The sequence below is a fragment of the Thamnophis elegans genome, chromosome 11, assembly GCF_009769535.1.
Source record: "Thamnophis elegans isolate rThaEle1 chromosome 11, rThaEle1.pri, whole genome shotgun sequence".
Classification (NCBI taxonomy): domain Eukaryota; kingdom Metazoa; phylum Chordata; class Lepidosauria; order Squamata; family Colubridae; genus Thamnophis; species Thamnophis elegans.
In genome coordinates this window covers 13839200-13863350 of record NC_045551.1, presented here as the reverse complement: position 1 = coordinate 13863350, position 24151 = coordinate 13839200, and the positions used below count along the sequence as shown (strand labels likewise).

Below are 24151 nucleotides of genomic sequence, written 5' to 3'. Positions count from 1 at the left end.
GCAAGCAAACAGTCATTAAACAAATGGTCAAGGACTCTACCTATATTCCAATCAGGATCCACACAGTTTTAGTCTCGGTCCAAAATTAAAAACAAGGCGACTACTTCCTTTTCACACAAGAGGAGGAGGTTGAAAAAACAGCTGCCCATCAAAATGCGGTGCTAAAAAAAACCCTGTTCCATTTATTATTGTCCCACCACATTGTGAGGAAAAGCTTTGTCTCAAGAGAAATTCTTACCCTCTCCTGTGTGGTGAACTTCAAGCAGCTTCTCGGGAGGCTATAAATCTCCCTTGGGAAAGAGATTTTCTTCAAATTGTGCACAGATAATACAGGGAAGTGTCTTTGTGTCTCCCCCTTTTTCATTTTAAACCAGGGGTGTCCAACCTTGGCATTTTAAAACTGGTGGACTTCAACTCCTAGAATTTCCCAGCCAGCATTCCAGGGAGTTGAAGTCCATACATCTTAAAAGTTTCCAAAGTTAGACACCCCTGCTTTAAATCAGACCTGGCTGGAGCCTAGAGTTACATTTGTGAACAAGGCAGACATTTTAAACATGAAACTCCAAAAGACTCCAATCAGAGAAGGACTATAAACCTAATGTTTATTTATTTGTTTTTCAATTTCCTGGCCACCCATCTCAAACAAGTTTATATAATGCTAATAAGCCTAACATAAAATTAAGCATAGAAGCTTCACATTCTTCTCCGGGAGTGGCGAGAACCTTTCCGCTGGACTTCGTCTTGATGACATCGCCACAGCTGCTGGGCGTGAAAGGACAGAGGTAGCCAGAGCTGCGCCAAGCAGCCCAGTGGGCACGTGAACAAGGATCAGACAGCCTAATCCTCCATCGCTCGCTCGCTCGCTGGCTTGCCACTCTGGCTACCTCCGTCCGTCCACGCCTGGGGGCTGCGTCGACATCATCAAGATGTCCAGCAGAGGCAGAAAAGTTCTCGGCTCTCCCGGACTTCGTCTTATGACGTCGCTGCAGCTGCCGGCGCGGAAGGATGGAGGTAGCCAGAGCTGCCTTGAGGCAGGCCAGTGGGCGAGCAAGCGAGCAAGGATCAGGCAGTCTGATCCTCGCTCGCCTGCCGGGAAGTGCAGAGAAGAGCGCGGAGAAGTCCAGTGGAGGCAAGCAGGTTCTCAGCACTCTGGCAAGCTGTGAAAGTGACTGGGGAACGCCGAGAACCTGCCTGCCTCCGCTGGACTTTGCGCGCTCCTCGCGATTGCAATAGATGTTCAGAAGCGGCAGGGGCTATCGAGCTGGAAGCCCAAACCCCATTAGCCACAAAAGCCGCTTCTGGATGTCTGTTGCAGTCGCGAGGAGTCCATGGAGAAGAGCGCGAAGTCCAGCAAAGGCAAGAAGGTTCTCAGTGCTCCCGAGAACCTTCCTGCCTTTGCCGGTTGCCCAGCTGGCATGGTCCCCTGCGTGCAGCTCCTCCCTCCTCACTCCCCAAAGGCTCTTCTCCTTACCGGAGCTCAGTGGGAGCTGGGCACAAGGGATAGGAGGAAAACCACACCTTGGAAAATTTCACGGGGAAAGGAGGTGGGGAACCAGTGGGGAGCAGGGATGCCCTGGAACGCTCCATGCTTTACTGGTGGCCATGTCTCCTAGGCAAGTTTGGGAAGGTCTTAGGAGGCCGGCCGTGCCGCACAAGCTACCGCCTGTGAGCGGCGATGGAACAGGTGGGGCAAGCGAGCGAGGGGGCAGGCACTCCGTGACGAACCTCTTCTAACCGGTATGGTAGATTTCTGGAAACTCTTCTACCGAACCGGTTAGAACCGGCAGGAACCCACCCCTGGTAGGAACTTATGTAGTAACCGTGGTGGCACAGTGGTTAGAATGCACTATTGCAAGCTAACTCTGTTCACATGCAAGGAGTTCAATCCTGACCAGCTCAAAGTTGACTCAGCCTTCCATCCCTTCCGAGATCAGTAAAATGGGGGATCCAGATTGTTGGTGGCGATATGCTGATATTATAAACCACTCAGAGAGTGCTGTAAAGCACTGTGTAGTAGTATATAAGTCTGTTTGCTATTTCTATATCCATATTCCACAGCATGTGGCAATCTCCATGTGAATTCTAGATTCATCTTCCATAAGTTTTCTATTGTAAGGAGAGAGCTATTGTAAAGAGAGATCCAGCAATGCTTGAAGTTACTCAGAATTAGTCCCTGAATAACACCTCTAGGAAATTGCCCTTGAAAGAACAATGTTATGTCACCTCTGAAACTGCATATGGGAATGAGGACAAAAACAATAGCATGTGAGCTCCAGCAAACAATGTAATAATTAATCGCTATTAAATGGAGCTACTGTACTTTCTCATTGGGTGGTAGGGCTGGTGCTTGGTGGGAATGTGCCAAAGTTTTCTCCCCAAAGTGAAATTGAAATATATATATATATATATAGTGTCACAACCCCTGGTAAGCCCCAATTATGGGAGGAAGCTAACAGCTTCCATTATCTGTCATCGGCTCGTCACAAGAGTCCATCACGACAGAAACCCAATATTTTTACTGTTGCCTTTGTTACACATTTTGTGTTATATTTGTGCTGATAAATAAATAAAGGGAGACTAGTATAGATCTATTTCAAGCTATTTAGCTCTCATCAGCTAGCCATACCCTTACTGGGATTCGAACCTGTGCTATATTACATCTTAGGCAAACGTCTTAGCCATTAAGCCACAAGTTCTCCTCCTTATCAGCTGAAGCCAGGGAAGAAGGTATATATTTAGTGTCACAAACCCCTGGTAAATATATATATATAAGTTCACTTATTCCCTAAAACTTCTGTGCCCTTCAAAAGCACTGGGGCGGGGGGGGGGGATGAGCATGTCTCCAGCAATGGGGAAGGGCATGTTCTTCATTCTCAGAGCATCTCTTCAGAAACCCTGGGATGGGGGGTAAAGCCTTAAATAATAAGAATGTCTATGTTGTACAAAGATTATATCTATCCCTCCTGTTTAATTGGGCAACTGCAATAAAGCCCTTTCTAAAAATATTTCAGTGCACAATAGAAGACTCTTCCCTCCCCCCTCCTCTCTCTTTTCTTCTCCACATTTTCTGATTCTTATAATGACCCTGCAAACACTAAATGTCATTTGAGTGCATTAAGCAGCAACTCTCCAGTGACATAGCAATTACAGTTCTGAAATAGATTTGGTGTGTCATTGAAGATAAGGGTTTTGAAAGGTTTCTGTTGTGATTATAGCTTGTAACTCCACAAATAACAGGCTTCAAAATAAGAGGCTGCCAACAGGGCATTGTGGTGTTTTCTCAGTGATGGCACGTAAATTGCTATTAATGTCCTGAGTGTACTTGAATATGCCAGTCTCCGGGCGGCAGCGTTGGCTCAGTGTCTCTCTTTATGCAGCTTGTCATTGTTGGGCTGATAATCTTCAGTAATTGCTGCTGCCTCTTGCATGGTCAGAATGTGGAAGAGCATGAGCTGGCTGCATCTTCCAGGAGATGGTAAACAATGAGCTGCCTGCCTTACTATAAATAATGTGGGAGCAGACCAAGCTGGGCAGATGTGCAGTCCCAGCAATATGGTTTGCTGGGATCTCATCCGGGAATGAGAGTGATCCTTCTTAGGCTTGGTAAATCTGTAAGCCACCATACCCAGAACACCAGACATCCAGGCAAATGGCTTAGGGTCGAACTTCAGTCAACCTCTTGGAAGTGATTGCCTCAATCTTGTATTAAAAAGGTTGCACTCCTGAAGACTGAGAGCAGAGCAGGGGTTTGCAGTTCTGGAAACCACTTAGATATTGACAAATATTACAAGTGGGGAAAACAAAACTTCAAACCGGGTTTTATTTCTGGTCTGTATCAAATGCACAGAGCAATGTGATCACGTGAGGAGAATTCCATCAGAGGTCGGAGCACAACATTTATTTATTTATTTATTTTATTAATTTGTATGTCGCTCACTCTCAAAGAGACTCAGGGCGGCTTACAAGTAAAAAAAAGGGAAAGGGAAGGACATACAAAACAAGACAACATTAAAAGATCCACAACATTCACAACTTAGGATGGGGCTGGACAAAATCAACAGCCCCAGGCCTGCCGGAACAGCCAGGTCTTGGTCGCTTTGCGAAGGGTAGTAAGGGTCCGGATCTCCACGGGGAGAATCGTTCCATAGGGCCAGAGCAGCAACAGAGAAGCCCCCCCCCCGGGGAGTCGCCAGCCGACATTGACCGGCAGATGAATCCGGAGGAGGCCTAGTCTGTGCGATCTTATAGGCCTCAGGGAGGTAATTGGCAGGAGACGGTCTCTCAAGTAGCCAGGTCCGATACCATGTAGGGCTTTAAAAGTAACAACTAGCACTTTGAAGCGTGTCCGGAGACCAATGGGAAGCCAGTGCAGCTCGCAGAGGATAGGTGTGACGTGGGTATACCTAGGTACACCCACTATCGCTCGCGCGGCTGCGTTCTGAGATCACAGATTAGCTGTTCATTGGAAGGAACCCTTGTCCTTTTCATCAGAATGTGAACAGGGCGTTTCAGTGTGTAGAACTTGATCATTCTCAGCAAAAGTTAGTATCTGACCCTTCTTGATGTACTTCAGTTAGTCAAAATACATAATATTCTTGAGATTTATTTGTTTAGACAGCTTGACGCTGGTATATGGCCTTTTTGTTTACTTGTTTGTTGTTTTTTGCCCATGCTAATTTTCAGCCACATGACAGCAGGCTGATCTGATCAGATGATCCTTGAAAATAGGTGCTTTATTTAGAATGGGGTTGATACAGGAAGCATTTGGTCACAATTTCTTATATTTTCAGGGATTGCAATTAAGCATCAAAAATTATTTGCACTGTATACAGCACATTTCAGCTTCCAAGAACAGATTTTAAAAGGTGCTTCTGTGGAACTCTTGGAATGAAAACTTTAAACAGGCTTTCTTCTCCTTTGGGATTTAGCACTCAAGCATTCATCAGTTAACGATTTGCAATTAGTAGATGAACACTTAGTTGAAAAATATTGGTATGAGATAATAGAAGTACTCTACAGTATGTGTAATGTGCAATTTATAATGATTTAAGATTAAATTAAATATTAGTCGTACCTTTAAAGAAGAATGAACTTGGTGTATTTTAGAGAAAAGTGGCTCTAATATAGAATTTTACTTGCTCTTGTATCTTACATTTCTGTTGAGTTTAAAATTATTTCTTTCTTGCTGTTTTTTTACCTTCTGAAAAGATATTTATCACATAGAACTTCTTGAGGTTAAATAAGAGCCCTCTCAGTAATCTAGGATTATGCCTCAAATCAAAATGAGATCATGCTCCAGATTATTTCTCCAAAATAAGAACAGCAAGGTTAACTATGATGGTTTAATCTGTAATTTATATCACATGTTATTTGGCCTTCAGCTCTAAGATTGGTATAATAGGACAACTATTTTAAACATGTGGCATCCTTATTTATGTATCAAGGGAGAGTGATGGTGTTTATATAGAGAGATCAAAAGGTGCATTGCAGACTTGTTCATCAGCTAGTTCTGAAAAGGAGCGCACTGGGTTAAGAAGAAAGAGGCAGAAGGGGTGATGCATGAGAAGATGGTGGGGAGATGTTACTGACCCACATGAGCACATCCCTTTCAGTAAAATTGAATCTATAGCAATAGCCCATAACCCATTTTTTGCAGATCCCAGTTTGGCAAACCATCATGCATCAGAAGTGTATTGTAGTACAGGTAATTCCCAGTTTAAAATGAGTTCATTCCCAAGGTCTGTCCTTAAGTTCACCTTGTACGTAAGCCAGAACAGCAATTATTGATAATATAATATAAGTAGCATTGTGTAATGATCTTCAGCTATTGTTATTTAACTTGAATCATTGTAAAATTAACTCAATTTTGCTGCAGTAAACTCTGTTCCTCACTATGGGTCATGCTTAAACAGAGCCAATCTTAACCTGGGGACTTGCTGTATATTTTTTTTAAAAATGCCTTAAGCTTATGATCAGGTGAACATAATATACTATTTTAGAGCCTCTAAACTCCTCCCCCCCCCCCACAAAAAAAACCTCCCAAATTACTCACTCTAAAACGTGCACTTGTGGCTTCCTAAGATCTCAGTGTATCACCATTACAGCTTCTGCAGCTCTAGGTGATTCAACAAAGAATAGGAAAGAAGAGTAAGGCTGTTGAAACAGATCACTGTTTCAACTCTACGCTATTCTTCACTTTAAATGTGAACAAAGTAGCAATTAGGCAATAGTTAGACTTATATACCGCTCATAGGGCTTTCAGCCCTCTCTAAGCGGTTTACAGAGTCAGCATATTGCCCCCGGGTCCTCATTTACCCACCTCGGAAGGATGGAAGGCTGAGTCAACCTTGAGCCTGGTGGATTTGAACAGCCGAAACTGCTGAACTGCAAGTCAGCTGAAGTAGCTTGCAGTGCTGCATTTAACCACTGTGCCACCTTGGCTCTATGCATATGGATAATTAACTGTGCCTGGCATCAGTGTTATTTTAAGTTCTACATTTCCATATAAAGCCAGCACCTAACATTGCACACAGCAAATACAGTAAAAAAATATGCATAACTGACTTTGAAATCTAAACTGCAAGACCTGAAAAACACCAATCTAATCTGTGCAGTCTTTTTTCATAATGTAATTATGTTTTGATTAATGAAAAGCTGCAGAGCTGCTTATTTATTATATCTTACCACATAATGTGATAAGGAATACATGTTGAGCCCTCAGTGCACCTAATGTACTGTTTCTGGGATCTCATTTCTACATTGCTAGATTGGACTCTGGAAACTGCACATGTTTACATATAATAAACCATGAGTCTAGTTAACTAATAACTAAACTATTAAAATTATGCAACCATTTAAGGACAGAGATGCAAAATACTTTAGTTACAAAAATATTTTGGAGTAGGAGCTGAATTGATTACTGTAGTCATTAGCAGACTTTGACAACTGCCTGAAATATAAGTTTATTTTGAAATATTTCATCTTTGTATGTTATAGAGGCATAATGTTTGGCGTGACCATTTAGGCCATTGAGTGCAACCCCATATCACATTCAGAGTTCAGATTAAAGCATCCTAGATAGATATCTATCTAGTTTTTGTTGCGTCCTCATCGACGCAGCCTGCAGCGCGGCCAGAGACCAAGGGTTAGCCCAAGATTGGCTTTGGCACGCCTGCCGCTGGCGGGAAAAATGCATGCCTCCGATTGGCTACCCGCCTGACAGCTGTCAAATATAAATAGCTGTCAGGCGGGCTGTGTTGTTTGTTCGTGTTTCTGTTCTTGCTGTGTTGTTCCTGCAATAAAGTTCAGTTGATTCACCTCAGGCTCAAATTTTAAAAGTTTTCACTTGAACACTTCCAGAAAAAGGAAATCCCCCATCTCTCTGGCAAACTGATTCCACTAACTATAGGTAGTCCTAGACTTATAACTATAATTGACCCTGGAATTTTAGTCATAAATCATTGTGGTCATCCAAGCTCTCCCATTGCAGTTCTTTAGGGACTGTACTGGTTAGCAAGCAACTACACAGGGTTGCCTCAGTGGGTGGGAGAGTCTGTGGGAGGCCAGCAGCCTCCAGCACATGGAATCTCTCCTCACCAGGCTGTGGTCCACTTACCTTCTGTCATCCTACACATCAGCCACATTCTCATTGGTGGTTCAGAAGTCTGCTTCTATCATGCAATGTGGAGAAGGGGGCCTTCAGAACCATCGTGAAAAACGATGGCATTGCTAGGGTTTCTTCTACAGAGATGAACGTGCAAAGCTGGCATTCTGAAAGGTTCTAAGACTCAGGGCCTTTAGTGTTTTCACTTCTGGAGAGAAGGACGCTAGCAAAATAGGTGGATTCTGGAGGAGAAAATGCTAAATGCTCTGAGTGTCAGCATTTCAGAGCTCCTCCATGCCTAAGTGTAGGACCTTACTTTTCTAACCACTTTCAACTTGCGCCCAATGCCAAGTCTATCAAGATCCTTCTGAATCTTGACTCTATCTTCCAAAGTGTTAGCATTTCCCCCCACCTTGGTGTCATCTGCAAATTGGATGAATACCCCTTCTATCCCAGTGGTGGGATTCAGCGAGTCCGCACCTATCAGGGAGAACCAGTTCTTAACTTTCTAAGAGGTTCAGAGAACCGGTTGTTGGAAGAAATCTTCTTTTGTTTTTTTTTTTCTGATTTACAGGGCTAATCCTATAAGGAAAGCAAGAAGGAACATTCTTTTTTTTTTTTCTTGCAATTTATTTTATTTCATTTTCATTTTCATTTTATACAATCACTTATATACTGTGCATAAAAAAAAGAAAAAAGGAAAAAAAAAAAAACCAACATAACACTTCATTCCCCCATACACCCTCTCTTCTCCCCCTCCAACTTTCCTTTCACCCCTCCAGCATTCCCCTCTTCTACTTCCCTTCCCCCTCAGACATCTCCCCCTCCTCCATTTCACCCTCCTTACATTCCCTCTCACTCCCTCTTTACTTCTCCCTTCTCTTTCCCTCTTCTCCTCACTTTGGTGTATCCATACATTCAATTTGTTTTTACAATAAAAGTAGAAAAAGAAAAAAAGAAAAAAAAAAAAGAAAAACGAGCCGCAGTACACAAGTGAATTCTTATTGTTCTAAGGATTGAAACTGTATTCCACCCTCCCCCCTCCCCCCTATAATCCCCCTCCTAACCCCCTTACAGCTTCGCAGGTCCCATGCCCGCATAATTCTTTAACAAGCATTTGAGTATAATAAGGCCAGCTAACTTTAAAATTAAAAAAATAAGATAAAAGTAAAGCCAAAAAGAAAAAGGAAAAATAGTAGAAAATAAGAAATAAACAAAACAAAAAAAAAAAACCCACACTCACACACACAAAGAAGAAAGAAACAAAAGGGTCAATAAACCCACTACGTTAACACAGCTTCCATTATCTGTAAATCTTAAACAATGTGACTCATTCCAAATTTCGATTATTTTGCTACTTGCAGGGTTTCAAACTGTATTAGAGCCAGGTAAGTTGATCAATTAGAATTCCCCAACTAAAAGTCTCCTTGCTTTGTCTATCTATTCAGACCTTTAATTTATCTCTTTTTATCCAAATATCCAAACCTTTCTATAACACCATTAAACTCAAATACTCTTTTCATTTTTCATTTCCAACACCTCCCTTTATATCCTTACCCCACCTCCACATATAAATTTTTTACCTTCCACCCTGCCTTTATCCATATCCACATATATATTTATCCACATTCATTGCTCCTCCCATGTTACCTCCACTTTCCTGAAGATTCTCCGACCAATCTTTCTTAACCTTATATTCACTAAATATGTTTCTAGTCAATTCAGATGCAGATTTTTGGATCAAACTGCATCTTCCCAGTCTTACTGCTTTGCAAATTTCATTTGCCTAATAATAACATCTAAGTGTTGATAGAAATTGACCCTTTCTTAACCTTATATTGATATAGCAACTCAAACAAACATCAGCTTGCGTTCTAGCCCAGGTAATCTAATTAAACTTTCGCTGCCCTTCCCTCTCCCACGCACCTCCCAACTCCGTTCGTCCCAAACCGCAACTCAAAAGATCACAATTTCCGCTCTCCTCGCCTAAGAAAATAGTTCATGCACAATTTGAGTTAGAGTTCAGACAAAACTTCTGTACAATATGTGTCCACAATCAGCAACGCTTCTTTCAGTCTCCATGTCTCATCATCGATATGCCACTTTTCCATTTTATCCCAGACGGAAATCATAAAACTTTAAAAACATCGCTTAGTCTTTATTCCTTAGTCTTCTGCCCTTCCGGAAGAGAAAAACAACACCCTCCGCCTTGTAGCCACGTGTCTCGCTGTTTGTCTTCTCCTTCTCCTTGTCTCTCCCCAGATCGGATGAATCAGGAAGTCCCGCCTTCAGGGTCTCGTAGTAAATTTTCGGGCTTCACAAACGGAGTTAATGCGGTGTTTTTGGTTGCCAAATGTAACTGTAATACCAGCTGGGACTTCCCATTTGTATGAAATCTGAGAGTTTCTGAGTTCTTCGGTTAAGAAAGCGTACTGTCTTCTTGTTCTTAATATTGAAATGGTATCTCTTTAAAAACAATCAAGTCTTCCCCATCAATTCTCAACCTCTTTCCGTAGAGCCTCTGTATTATCTCATTTCTAGATTCCCTTGTAGTAAAGTATATTATTATGTCCCTCGGAAGCTGTCGCTGTTTTGCTACCCAGGAATTCTGGCGGTAAATTCTTTGAATCTGCCAATCAAGTTAAGTCCCGGACTTCCCACCAAGCGACTGAAAGCCTCAAAGAATGTCTGTTTCAAATTCTCCTGTTGGTTTTCACGCAGTCCTCTAACTCGTATCGCAAAGGCAGTCTTGTTATAATTTATCATGACAAGTTCTTTTGGGCAGATTCAATTTCCTGTTCTAACGTTTGAATTTTTGATATCAGATTAAGGTTAGTTTCTTCCAAAAGTTCCAATTTGTCCTCTGTTTCAGCAATATAATCTGTCATGACTGTCATTACTCCGATCATATCCTGCTTTGCCTGAGCAATTTTAGCATCAAATTGATCACATAAATCCGATATCAGTTGATTAATCTCCTGTCTGAAATCATTAAGCGTTTTGAGAAGGAATTCTTGTGTTAGCAAATCTCCCGTGGAGGGTGTAGGAGACAAGGGTAGCGCCTTCATAGCAGTTTTTGGAGATATGTTATTAAGGAAGCGCTTCTGTTTAGATTTGGGAGCCATTCCAGAATAAAAATAAAAGACAAGCAATCAAGCGAGCCAAAAATCAAAGTCTGTGCTCCCCTCAGTTAATCTTTTAGCAATTAGTACGGAGAAGCCTTCAGGAGGGTAGGGTCAACTAGCTCCGTCAGATCAAACACAAAAGCTACGAGATCGCCATCTTGTGACGCAGCTAAAAAAGAAAGGGAGCCTTTTGCGAAATTGAAGCTGGTATTTTAAATAGTAATAGAAGAAATTCCTCGGGAATGGTCCCCGCCCGGATTGGCTTTTAAATAGCTTAGCTTTGTCCTGGGGGGGGAGGCAATCTGCCTAGGCTGCAAAAAAAGCAGCGCGGAAAACTGGCCGGAGTAAAGGCTCAGCTAATGTTGAACCTCTTCTCCATTCACAGCAAAAGAAAAGCTATGAATTACAAAGAGATCCTAACGACTGACCTTCTCCCTGCCCCTTTCTGCCAGAAAGGGGAGATATCTATAGATCTTATAAGATATACGAACCAGAGTCCTGGCAGGAGCTTTGTTGAGCTCCCGACGGCGGCAGCTCCTCCCCTCGAAGCTCCAAGAAGGAAACATTCTGATGTTGTTTCTAGCTTAATCTTTATTGCCCTACTTACAGAAACTGCCTCTCCGGTTAATCCTTATTACATTGCAACAGCTAAGGTGAAGCGCCCATCGACCTAAGTAATATTGAGTAGGCCATGCCCACACGGTCACATGACCACTAAGCCCCACCTACCCACCTGGTCATTAGGACAGAGAACCGGTTGTTAAATTATTTGAATCCCACCACTGTTCTATCCCCATATCCAGGTCATTTACATCAGTAGAATCTAACCTGGAGGTATTGCGTATAATATACTCCTTACCCAGACTAACCTTGATTAGTAGTAACTGGGCCTAATGGACATTCAAATGGGAGTGAAATACTTCGACAATAACAAACTACTTGATTATATTCCATGCGATATTTTGAACTGCATTCTCATTAAGTGTGGAACAGATGATAATACACAGCTTCATTATTGTCTAGAAAAAGATTCTGAGAATGTTCAGTTGGGGTTCCTTGTCAAAGCAGAGGGAGATTTCAAATAGGACAAAGCAGAGGGAGATTTCAAATAGGATTTTCTCCTGAGACTTGTAGTTTTCACAAATGAAGTTAATTAAGATGTGGAAGGGATTTGTACAGTTTTAAGATGACATAAAACTTATAAAAAAAAAGACTCCTGGTAACTTCATGTAATCTGCTTGGCAATAGGACAGAAATAAGTATTTTGCCTCTGGTTCCTTTCAAGATTTTTGGGGGAGAAAGGGTCTGATTTTCCCCTTTTTATACATCTGCTAATTTACAATAGTTCTCTTTATTTCATTTCCTTTTCTAATATAATAATTTTAGGGTACCACAAAATGTTTTAATGAAGTGTTCATTATTCTCAGTTGCGCTTCTATCAGCACAAGTATTTAGTCATTCCTTTGGTATGCAAATGCAATGGGATCCAATCAGAGGTGGGTTCCTACTGGTTCGCACCGGTTCAGGCGAGCCAGTAGTGGTAACTGGGCCTGGGTGGCTGAACTGGTAGGGACGGCAGGCTGGCTATGCCCCTGAACCAGCCCCTGGTCGCTGCTTGCTCACCCACCCAACAAAGAAGCCTCTCAGCTGCCTCTTTGAGTGCTGGAGGATCGGAGGCTAAGAATCTGCAGGGCGCCAAAAAGTCCTTGAGCCGCTGAGAAGAAAGCTGTGCATGCGCAAAGATGGCAGCAGCGACCGGAGGTCTTTTCTGAGCCAGCAGCTGAGTGGAAAGAAGCCTCTCAGCTTCCAAGTTCAGCAGCAGGCTCTGTCCCTTCACAGAGGGACCTTTCTCCTAGCCCAAGAAAGATCAAAAGGTGCAGAGCAGCCTTTAATGACAAAGCCAGTGTTGCCGCCTAGAGGTAAGAAAATGAACCACTGAGGAAAGGAGCCCCCTGAAGCTGCCAGCATTGTAGCCTCCTCCCCACCGCTTGGAGCTCCAAGCAGAAGAGGTCCTCTGCTGTTGCAAAGAAGTGGTGGCTCTGAGTGCGCCATGCTCGCTTTGTTCTCTTTGGGAGCCACTTTGCAAACAAGGTGCAAAGTGGCTCTCAGAGAGAATGAAGTAGGCTTGGCGCAAACAGAACCGCCGCTTCATCATAACAATCGAGGACGGAAGAGTTCGCTCAGAAACGATGCCAGTGAGGAAGGTGGCCAGAGTGAAGGGAGGCATAGCCTGAGCTCTCTGGGACAGGTAAAAAGTGTGGGGAGGTGAAGGGGAGCAGGAGCCACAGGAGGAGGAGGTGGCAGCTCTTCTTCTTCACCCCTGCCCGGAGAAGGATGCTCCCAGTGCAAGGAGACTGAGAGAAGGAGCCTCAAGGCGGTTCTCCACCCTAACCCAGAGGCGGCCAGGGATTGCTCTCGCCCTTAGGCAACAGTTCTGCCTCCCCACTCAAGCCTGGCAAGGAAGTCCGCTCCTCCCACCCCTGTCAGATCAGTGGTAGGTTTCAAATTTTTTTAGAACCTCTTCTGTAGGTGTGGCCTGCTTTGCCAGCCATGTGACTGGGTGGAAGTGGCTCGCTGGCCATGTGATTGGGTGGGAGTGGCTTGCCAGCCATGTGATTGAGTGGGGGTGGCTTGCCAGACATGTGACTGGGTGGGCATGGCCAACTTGTAAAATGTGGTGAAACTCATTTAACAACGCTCTTGCTTAGCAACCAAAATGTTGGCTCAGAAACTCTGGCATTTGAAGCATGCAAGTCTTAAAGCTATCAAATTACAAGACCTTTGCACCCCTAACCCTTTAGGGAAAAAAAACCCAGGGATGTTCAAATTTGACAGCTTTAAGACTTGTGGACTTCAACTCCCAGAATTCCTCCTCCAGCCATGTTGGCTCAGGAACTCTGGCATTGAAGCACGCAAGTCTTAAAGCTGTCAAGTTACAAGACCCTTGCACCCCTAAACCTTTAGAAAAAAAACCCAGGGGTGTTCAAACTTGATAGCTTTAAGACTTGTGGACTTCAACTCCTAGAATTCCTCCTCTCGTTCTTCATCTTGATGATGTGCGGGCGGGCGGGGGGAGGGAGCTGGAACCGGTTCTAAATGGCACTGTAGATTTGTGGAACCTCTTCTATATAAGAGGTTAGAACTGGCAGGAACCCACCCCTGTGTCAGATCCACCCAAGGAAGGAGAGACAGAGAGAGAGAGATTGACAGAGAGCCCGACTTGGCTGAGCTGCCTCCCCAAGCTACAAGAAGCAGCAAGTACCAGGCCTTCCGAGTTAGCCTTAAACTCCACCCCACACCCCCTGAGAAAAGGAGCTTTATTTTCTCTTGTCTCAGGGAGTGTTGCAGTCTCTCCCCTTAACTGCTTCTTCTGGCTCAGGGAGAGGCAGCTCAACCGAGCCGGACTCTCTCTCTCTTCAGTTGCAGAGGGAAGTACCACTGAGGCTGGTGGGCAGGCAACCAGAAAGAGCGCATCAGATTCTGTCCCATCTCACCCAGTTCCCTCAGATCCTGTGGGCAGCCGCTTTGCCAAGCTGCCCTGGGATCACCCCGAGGAACAATCCCGGCAGTGGCAGTGAAGCAATGCAGCAAAGGACACTCCTGAGGCCAGTGCCAGCAGCAAGGACATGCTTCCCTCACGTGCTCTAAGCAGCCCCCCTGGGCTTGAGAGATAGAATAGAATAGAATAGAATTTTATTATTTGTATGCCGCCCTTCTCCGGGAGGACTCAGGGCGGCGAACAATTCAAAAGGGGGAAAAGGGGAACATAAAAACGAAATACAAATAATAAAAATAGGCAACAGTCACACAACCATACAAGTCAAGAGGGGAGGGGAACTCATCACCCCCAGGCCTGCCGGCAAAGCCAGGTTTTGACGGCTTTTCGGAAGGCCTGAAGAGAGGTGAGGGTCCGAATCCCTGTGGGGAGTTCATTCCAGAGGGTCGGAGATGCCAGGCAGGGCAACCCATGTGCCGTTGAGACCCAGCCAGCTCAGAGCACCGGTTCTTCCTCGCCTTGTTGCCTTTGCTATTGTTTCTTCCCGGCTGGGAGTGGATAGTTTTTTTTTTCTGCCAGGGCTGGAAGTGGTTGCAGTTGAGTCCTCGCAGTGATCAGCTGCTTTACCTTCCACAAAGTGGGCTTAGAGCAACAGCCGGCGATGTTCCCTGTGTGATCGTTCCTAGATGGTCGCAGAGTTACCGGCTCATCGAGAGGCTGATAATGCTGGGAGCATCTGGTAGGGAGACCTTTTTTTTTTTTGCAAGGTCACCGGAGAAGAGAAGGAGAAAGCACTCTTTGCCCCATGTGCCCTCGCCTTACTCGGGCTGCTGCCTGGTTGTTTGCAGTGCTTTGCAGACAGAAAGGGAATCTGGCCACGGCGGCATTCTAAGGGCTCCAGATCCGCCGCCATCGAAGGAAAAGCAGACAGACAGAAAGTTGTGCACTTCTGCAGTGCCTGTAAAGCAGAAGCTTCTTCTTGGGCTGGCAAAAGGATTGGCAACTCTAGGCAGGTGAGCTTCTCCTGGGATCCCAGGCTAGAAAACCTCTTGTGGGGTGTAGCAGCCCAGTAGGGTGTGGAGTGGGGAGAGGCATCCTGCCAATATTGGGAAAGAAGGTGCGTGATAGCAAAGAGCGAAGGCACTCCCCTTTGCCCTTGGTGGTGGGGGCTGCTTTATTATGTGCCCCCTTTCTTTCTCCGGCCCCTCTTCTTCCCTCGTTTGCCCTGGTGGCACCCCGGTGGTAGCAGCCGAGCGAGGGAAGGAGATGAGTGATAAAGCAGCCCCCGCTGCCACAGGTGAAGGGGAGCACCCCTCCGGGCATCCTCTTGTCTCTGTTTAACCCCCGTTTCTTCAGTCCTTGTGACCAGGCAATGCAGGGGAGAAGCGGGAGGAAAAGCAGCAGGAGGCGGGTGGGCGAAAAGAAGAGAGAGAGAGGAAAGAAAATTCACCCGCCTGCATGCTATCTTCACCCAAGCAGGCGGTGCAGGTGCTGCTATGACATGTGTCTTGCTGCATTCACCTCAAAAGCAAAGGAGGCCCTGACCACAAACTGCCCGCTTGCGTTCAAAGCAGCCCGCCACCCCGTAAGAGCTATTTGGAGGGTGTGGGAAGGTCTCTCCCAAGACCGGCTTGTTTCCTGCCCTCCGGCGGCAGTCCATAAGGGAGGGCACAGACCTTTTGGTGCTGAAGTAGTAGCAGCCGCAGTGGCTTCTTTGCCAGCCTCCCCGCCGGCAAAACAAAAATTTTCACCAGTTTGGTGGGCATGGCTAGGTGGGGGAGCATGTGACTGAGTGGGCGTAAGAGTGAGTGACATCAAGTTGGCCAGGGCCCCCACCTAGCCACGCCCACTGAACTGGTAGTAAAAAAAAATTGAAACCCACCCCTGGATCCAATGCATCCAAAATCTTGTTTTTTGTTGAAAAAGCTAAAGTCTAAAAATTGAACTTTTGATTAAGACATTCAGACAGGTTTTCATTATTTAGAAAACATAAAATCTCTGTTTCTTTGTTCTGTCTTTAAATTTTGCATACCAATTTGACATTGGTATGCACAATTGATATTGTCCATGATAGAAAGTGTCCTCACATTACTGCATTACAGTATGGTATGCTGGTTTAACTGCTGCAGACAGGAAGGCACTGCAGAGAGTGATCAGTTCGGCACAAGAAACCATTGGTTGCCCTCTTAACACCACTGGATGACATCACCAGGTCTCACTACTTTACTAGAGTAAGGAAGATACTCAGAGATGATTCACACCCTGGTCAGTGTCTCTTTGCATTTCTGCAATCGGACAGAAGACATCGAAGCTGAACAAATAGGTTTTGTTAGTTTCTATCCCTGACTGTCAGACCAGTGGTGGGATTCAATAATTTAACAACCAGTTCTCAGCCCTAATGACCAGCTGGGTAGATGGGGGTTCAGTAGTCATGTGACTGTGTGGGCGTGGCCAACTCACGTTCCTCAAGTCGATGGGCGCTCACCTTAGCTGTTACAATGTAATAAGGGTTAACCGGAGAGGCATCTTCTGTAAGCAGGGCAATAAAGAATTAGGCTAGAAACAACATCAGAATGTTTCCTTCCTGCCTTCCTTACAGGATTAGCCCTGTAAAGTGGGAAAAAACAAAATAAGATTTCTTCCAACAACCGGTTCTCCCAACTGCTTAGAAAGTTAACAACCGGTTCTCCCCGGATAGGTGCAAACTGGCTGAATCCCACCACTGTGTCAGACTCTTAAACACAACCACAATCACTCCATGCACAAGCAGAAACGTATGACTAGTTTTTTCTTTTTCCTAATTACTTGCATAGGATTATTCTTTATACTATTTATGTTGTTTGTATTTTTTGTCATAGATTGCACCGGTGAGGGTAAAACAAATTTGTTGGATACATAATGTACAACGACAATAAAGGCCATACTATACTATACTATACTATATTGATAACAAGTATTAATTGTGACTGTGTCCTTTTTTTTCTCAAATTTAACGGCCAAATCTAATAATGTAGGTGTTTGTGATGCTGAAAATGCCATTAATCCAATTCAAGATGTTAATAAAAGTTAGCATGTAGAAATATTGCCATTGGGTGGAAAATAAATACATATCCCATATAAAAATACAGAAGAGTGTAATGAATGTTCGAATATGTTTACTAATTTTTTAAATAAGAATTGACACAAGTATTAAGTATTTGGGATTTATATTCATTTTGAATAGTTTATACTAACCCAAATGATAACGCCCACCTATCAATATATCCAAAAAACATTTTTGAATATCCATTCATATTTAACATTTCCAAGTACCATTAATTGGAAGTAATACTGAAGTGGTTTTCCGTCAGAGAGAGACCTGAATTTCTGTATACAATTTGGATACCACAGTTTAAGGAGGTAGGCAAACATTTTAGAGATGGGTATTTGGAAACAAGTTGTATGAATGAAAGAGAGTGAAAGAGCTGTATGTACATGGCCTAGAAAAAGACATCAAGAACAGTGGCATATTGACATCAAAATGAGTACGTGGTGTTTCATGATCTCATGCAAAGAACTGCAACTTAGCCTACATTTACAATAATTGATGAGGTGCATAAGTCATGTCACTGCATGTTATTATTCCTTTTTTCAGGCACCCATGATTCTGATGAGACATGACATACTGTTGTAATACTAAGGGCTATCAGTAGAATAAGGCAATCCTAGATCTAATGTAGTAGTACGTTGCAAAAAAGAGCAGAAACTGCTTGATGATAAGATCATTTCCATCCCTGGTAGAGTTTTTAAGAGTTAGAGAATCTGTAGTTCTGAATTTGTTGGAATTAGTTAGCGACATTACCACTTTGGATCCTGAAGAATCTATGAATTTAAATCACATTTAAATCTGCTGGAATCCTTTATGATATTCTACAGGGTATAGTGGTGGGGATTATAGCTGAAACCAAGACTGCTAGCTCTTATCTTACCTTGATTTTATATTAATCATAAGAAGTAATATTCTGGTAATATTTTTTTTCTACAAAAGAAGAAATACTTCAGTAACTGTGAACCAGAGTTATATAAACTTTGAATAAAACAGCTATGGTGAAAATAACATTAATGCAACAATAATACACTTTTGTAAGTTTCATTATAACCCATAATAGTGATTCTACTGTGCTTCCATCTGTCATTTGCAATCTGTACTGCACACCTCTGTTGCTTTATGTATAAATAAGAGTGACTGAGAGTCATAGTTTCTTAATGTCTTATATTGCTGCGGGGAGTTCATTCCAGAGGGCCAGAGCTACCACAGAGAAGGCCCTCCCCCCGGGTAATAGCCAGGTGGCATTGGCTGGTAGATGGCACCCGGAGGAGGCCAACCCTGTGAGATCTAATGGGTCTGTGGGAGGTAATTGGCAGCAGGCGGTCTCTCAAGTACCCAGATCCAATACCATGAAGGGCTTTATAAGTTACGACTAGCACCTTGAAGCGTATCCGGAGAAACCTTGTAGTGTGGAACACCTCATCGTGATGGCCACTGAGGATTTCTTTCTTCTCTTAGGCTAATGGAGGTTGGCAAGATGCTACAACTCCTTCGTCGGTGACTTCCCCCACAGAAGGCCCTGGCAGCGTTCACTCTGATACCTCCAACTGATCTCCCAGCAATCCAGTATCCCCGGCTGCTCCCACCCTGTCCCAGGCAGAGGTGGGGGTAGAGAGGGGAGAGTTTTTTTCTCCTGTTGATACCAGCAGGCTGGATTCAGAGCTGACTGGCCCACCCAACAGGAGTATCCTTCTCTTCTCTCTGTGGGGATGCTTTTTCAACCAGTCCTGGACACTTCTTTATACTCTCTTCCCTTTCTTTTCTGGGTAGAAGCCACCTTTCCTTTTACCATCACCATTGCCTGTCCTCTCACAGCAAAATAATCAGAAGGAAAAAAAAAAGCATCTGAAAGCATTTGTACTTTTATGTTGTTGCTATTGTTGTTGTTGTGGTTGTTTTTTTTTATCCAGTGTCAATCCCTCCAGCCTACAAGGCATCTGATTGCCTCCCCATTTCTCTGGTGTTTTCACTACCTCTTGTTAGGAGCCATCTAAACTCTTCCCCTTGGCTTTTGGGCACCATACCTCCTCCATACGAGACAATGATCTGTTCCTTTAAGATCCTGAAACTTGGTGAGTTGCCTTCCAGGACAATCCCTGTTACAGGTTGGATAAATGCAATCCAGGTGCTGCACGATATGGCCATAACATGCCATATGGTTACAAGATAGGAAACTGTTAGCAAAGCTACTCTTTGCCATCCCTTCATGTCTCCTATCCACCCTAGATTTCAACCTTACCACTTCTCAATTTGGTTGTTCCACATTTTCAGTGGAACTGTAATTAGGGCTGTGTGCATCGTTCTTCATGAAGAAATGCATAGTTCAGTGTTTCTCAACCTTGGCAACTTGAAGACGTCTGGACTTCAACTCCCAGAATTCCCCAGCCAGCGAATGGCTGGGGAATTCTGGGAGTTGAAGTCCAGACGTCTTCAAGTTGCCAAGGTTGAGAAACACTGGCGTAGTTGCTTAGTATAACATGATGCAAGTACAGTAAATCTGGGTAGTAAATTATCTTTTCCTAATTTGGGTTCTACAAATCACATTTACTGATGCAAAAAAAAAAAGACTTTTACATTTTCATTTGAAAATGTAAGAAGAGAGCAATAAAGACCTGTGCATGGCACTCTGGTCTTCATTCTTAAATCCTCTGATTTCCTCAGCTTTATCCAAGCATCATGTGCCTAGGTAAAGCTTAGGTATTCAGAAAGGGAGGGCGTTATGTTCACAATAAAGCTGCAGAAATTGAAAAATACCCACAAGCTTCATTACCTCCTAATTTACCAATATCTGTTACACAGAGAAAGAAATCACTGGGAATTAGTTCCAGCTGCTAGAACATTCAAATTGCACTAGTAAATATTTGGACTTTGTGGCTTTACATATTATAATTTGATTATACATCCTTGCTAAAATCGTGGTGTTGCCCCAATTGTGAAAAAAAAATATATAGATTGACACTTTACTTCTAAACAAAACTTTTCCTGCTAGAAAAAAACAGTAAAATCGGTGGGTGGGATAAAATGGGGAGAAGATAAATGGAAATGAATATTGGAAAATACATATTGCATGGTGACCTTAAACAATTGCCTGTGCTCCAGAATAAGACGAATTGGGTTGCCTCCTAGTCTTGAACCTGAGGACCAGAGGTGGGTTCCTACCAGTTCGCACCTATTCGGTAGAACCGGTTCGCCAAATCTACCGAACCGGTTAGAAGAGGTTCACCAGTGGACCCGGAAAGCAGGCCACACCTACAGAAGAGGTTCCAAAAAAAATTGAAACCCACCACTGCTGAGGACTGATCTCCTTTCAGCAAAGCATGTTCAGGGGAACATCCAGTGGATTGACTGTGAAAGGCATTAAATAACCTAAGGTGATCTGGGCTTAGTAATTACATATAAAATTTCAGGCACCCATGTTAAGAACGGTACATTCTCTGTCCAGGACGATGCTGATATTGCAGTGTTGTTACATCACACTAAGCTTTCTTGGCTCCAATTGTTATTATTCCATCCTGTCAATAGAGAAAGGGTTTTCTATTTAGGGTCATTGTGAATTCAAACTCATAAATAATCCAGATTAATTAACACAGATTACAAATAATTTTGTGAACAACACAAGCAATTTTGTCTGGAGGGGATGTTGAGACCTGATGCTTCTTATTAGAAATCCATGGATCTCTTGGTCCTTAATAGCCTGCATTATTAACCTGCAGAATTAAATCCAAGTAAATTAGAGGCACTGTACAAAGCAGTAGATTTAGTGGAGAAACAAACATTTCATAATTTATTGTGATGGTTGATTGAGCAAAGAACTCACTTTTCAAAGCAACCTGTCCACCCTTCAAATGACTCTGCCAGAATGATTCATATGGGGTTTGGGACTTCCTTAGCAAATGCAATAGCCATAAGGAGCTCTTCTAGCTACTCAGCACATTAGAAAGGGTCCCAGAAGGGACATGAAACAACTCAAGGCAAAATGCAGCCACCTCCCACAGGCCTAGTGTGGCTTTAACTAGGATTATTTTAAAGAAAAGACAAAAACAAGAAGCAAATACTTGCTAAGAGGTTAAAGGCTTAGCATCTAACACAGTCTGTAATGAGATGGAAATGAGGAAGGAGATTGCAGAAGTAGATAGAGATGGCTTTTGGTGGGCAGTGTCTTATGGACAAAGAAATACATGCAAAATACAGTTGACCACATCAAAGGTGATACTTAATTTAGTACATGAGGGTAAAATAATAGATAGGATTACCTAGTGCAGTGTTTCTCAACCTTGGCAACTTGAAGATGTCTGGGCATTGAGCATTCGCTGGCTGGGGAATTCTGGGAGTTGAAGTCCAGACATCTTCAAGTTGCCAAGGTTGAGAAACACTGACCTAGTGTGTAGATGAAATATACTTTGCCAAATGTTAGGTGCACCAGATCTTGGCCACACAAATCCAGACCACAACAAAGAATTGAAGTTTCGGGTTTCTCTGTTGCCATCTCGTGACCATGTGAATTCATGCAGCCAAGATGAGTTATCCTTCACGAAGGCCAGTGTGTGCAGGGACTTGAATATTTGTTTAATGTAATTACGTGTAATTAGGTTAATTGCAATTAATTACATTAATTGTGTGATCTTTATCTAAAGTGTCTATTGGTAACTTTCATAAAGACCATTTACATTGCTGTGATAAATGAAATAGGACGTAGTCTCCTAAATGGAAGTTTTATTCAACTTCCATTTATAGACAGTGTTGTGCAGTGTTATTTATTAACCTCATTTCAAACTATTACCTGGACTGCAATTTGCGTAGCAGACTACAATTGTCTGGGAGGGGGGGAAAAAGAGATGGAACTGCATTTATCTGCCCTGTAACAATATATCTTTCTATTATGGTCTGTCATGGTATGGTACTGAACTTCTTAATGGTACATGCACTGGTAGTAATTCTTTGCATATCCAGATTTACTATTTTTATTTTGATTATGTAATACTGATACTTTTGCTTAACTGTCAGCTACCTTCTCATGGATTTGGTTCTTTATTTTCTGCCCAGAAAAAACCCAACTTCGATACCAAAAACAAAACAAAAAATAAAAAAAGTGCAGAAACTTTAAAAAAAAAAGACTCTAAAAAGGTTTTTAAAAAATTAAAACGTTCAATTCTTTCAGCTTTATTAACATTTTTCCATTGTTTCTTGCAATTTGTGTCTCGTTCTTGTAGTATTGATGATTAATGAACATTTGATAATGAATGTTCTTGTATATTCAGATAAGGAAAACAAACCAAAAAAGCAGTCTGAATTTAATAGTGTTATAAAAATAAAAAGTTACCCTTAATAGCACGCATCAAAGGACAGGCAGCCCCCATCCTGTCCTGTGGCAAAAAGAGCTTCATACCTGTATAGTTTTTAACACCAAGTTACCTACATTTGCTCTTCTTCGGTTTCCATTTTTAATGCATTTGGAATTAGTTCAAGAATGGTAGACAAGTGTAGAGTTGTGCACATTCATTTCCTGTTACACAATGTTTTAAAGAAGTGACAGTAATTCATTTTGTAAAACTTTTAACAATGGTTGGAATAGTGAGCATAATAGGTACACTTAATACTTTGTTACTAACTTTGATGCCAGAAGTGACATTTTCATTATCTTCTGCATAAATTTTAAAAGGGGCTTTTATTTAGGCCCAATCCACTGGTAGGTTCTCCAGCATAAGCCTTCCCTGAAACAAATGGAAGCTATACAAGGGCTTTTGCTGTGCAGCTTCAGTTTTTCAACAAGGCTTATGCAGGATACTAGATCATCTCTTTTACTTTTATCTCTCCCTCCCTCCCTCTCTCTCTCCCCTCTCTCTCTCTCTCTCTCTTTGTCAAACTATGGCCTTGAAAACATATTTTCCAATTCCCTTCTTAAATCTTTATTGCCTTTAAGTGATGTGAAAAGCTTCTTTAGCAAACAGAAAAAAGATATTATTTTCCCTCAAATGTGCTTAGTTTATATAAAATCAACACTCTGTTTATTAGTCTGATGCCAATAAGATGTGTTGGGACTAGAGATCCTAGAATTTGCAACCCGAATAGCCAACATCTCATGTAGCATAGTTGGTAGGTGGAAAACTGCCTCTGGCTGAAGGCTGAAAATAAGACCTGGAGTGATGAGCATGGTACTTGAACTACTCAACTTCCTGAAATTTACCTAACCTTCATTGTCACCTGGCTTGTTTGACAGTAATGATGAACTAAACTTTCTGAGGACTCCCACCTGGGATGTCTGGCTGCTTGGTTTTCCTGAACAGTTTTGAGAAGGCTAGAGAAGGTCCACATCAACTTTCTCCATGGAATATGAGGATGTAGAGCATTGCTTCTACTGCCCATCAGGTTACCATCGGGTGATGAGCAGTGCAAGATGCAATATTTGTGCCCTTTTAAGCAAAGATGATTTAACCTACTGTGGTGGCACAGTAGAATACAGTATTGCAGGCTAATTCTGCCCACTGCCAGGAGTTCAATTCTGACCAGCTCAAAGCTGACTTAGCATCCTTCTGAGATTGGTAAAATGAGGATCCAGATTGTTGGAGGCAATATGCTGATTTTGTAAACTGCCTAGAGTGTGCTGTAAAATGCTATGGGCGGTATATAAGTCTAAGTGCTATTGCTATTGCTACACAGGAAATTATAATTAGTAGGGTGTAGGATTACTGTTGCCAGAAGGGTGTAGGGTTACTATTTGCTACTTGCCAAGATGGCAGATGAGGGGAGAGGTACTCATCCACAGTTGCCTGATCTCTGCAACAATTATGTTCTTTATGAGTGAAAGTGCTAATTCTTTTTGCCACAGCCGATCTTCCTTG

The 24151-nt window shown here is 42.9% G+C and overlaps 1 protein-coding gene across 3 annotated transcripts in view; it reads left to right on the top strand.

Annotated features, from left to right (window-relative positions):
• The window catches only part of PBX1 (PBX homeobox 1), a 316860-nt gene extending 297198 nt beyond the window's left edge, over positions 1-19662 (top strand). For 2 of the 3 annotated variants that reach the window (XM_032227031.1, XM_032227030.1), the window contains exon 9: positions 18771-19662. In XM_032227031.1, the coding sequence (XP_032082922.1) occupies positions 18771-18863 (93 nt within the window). In that variant the 3' untranslated portion in view covers positions 18864-19662. The remainder of the gene's footprint in view (positions 1-18770) is intronic. The other variant, XM_032227032.1, reaches the window with a different exon arrangement.
• Positions 19663-24151: the final 4489 nt, after the last annotated feature.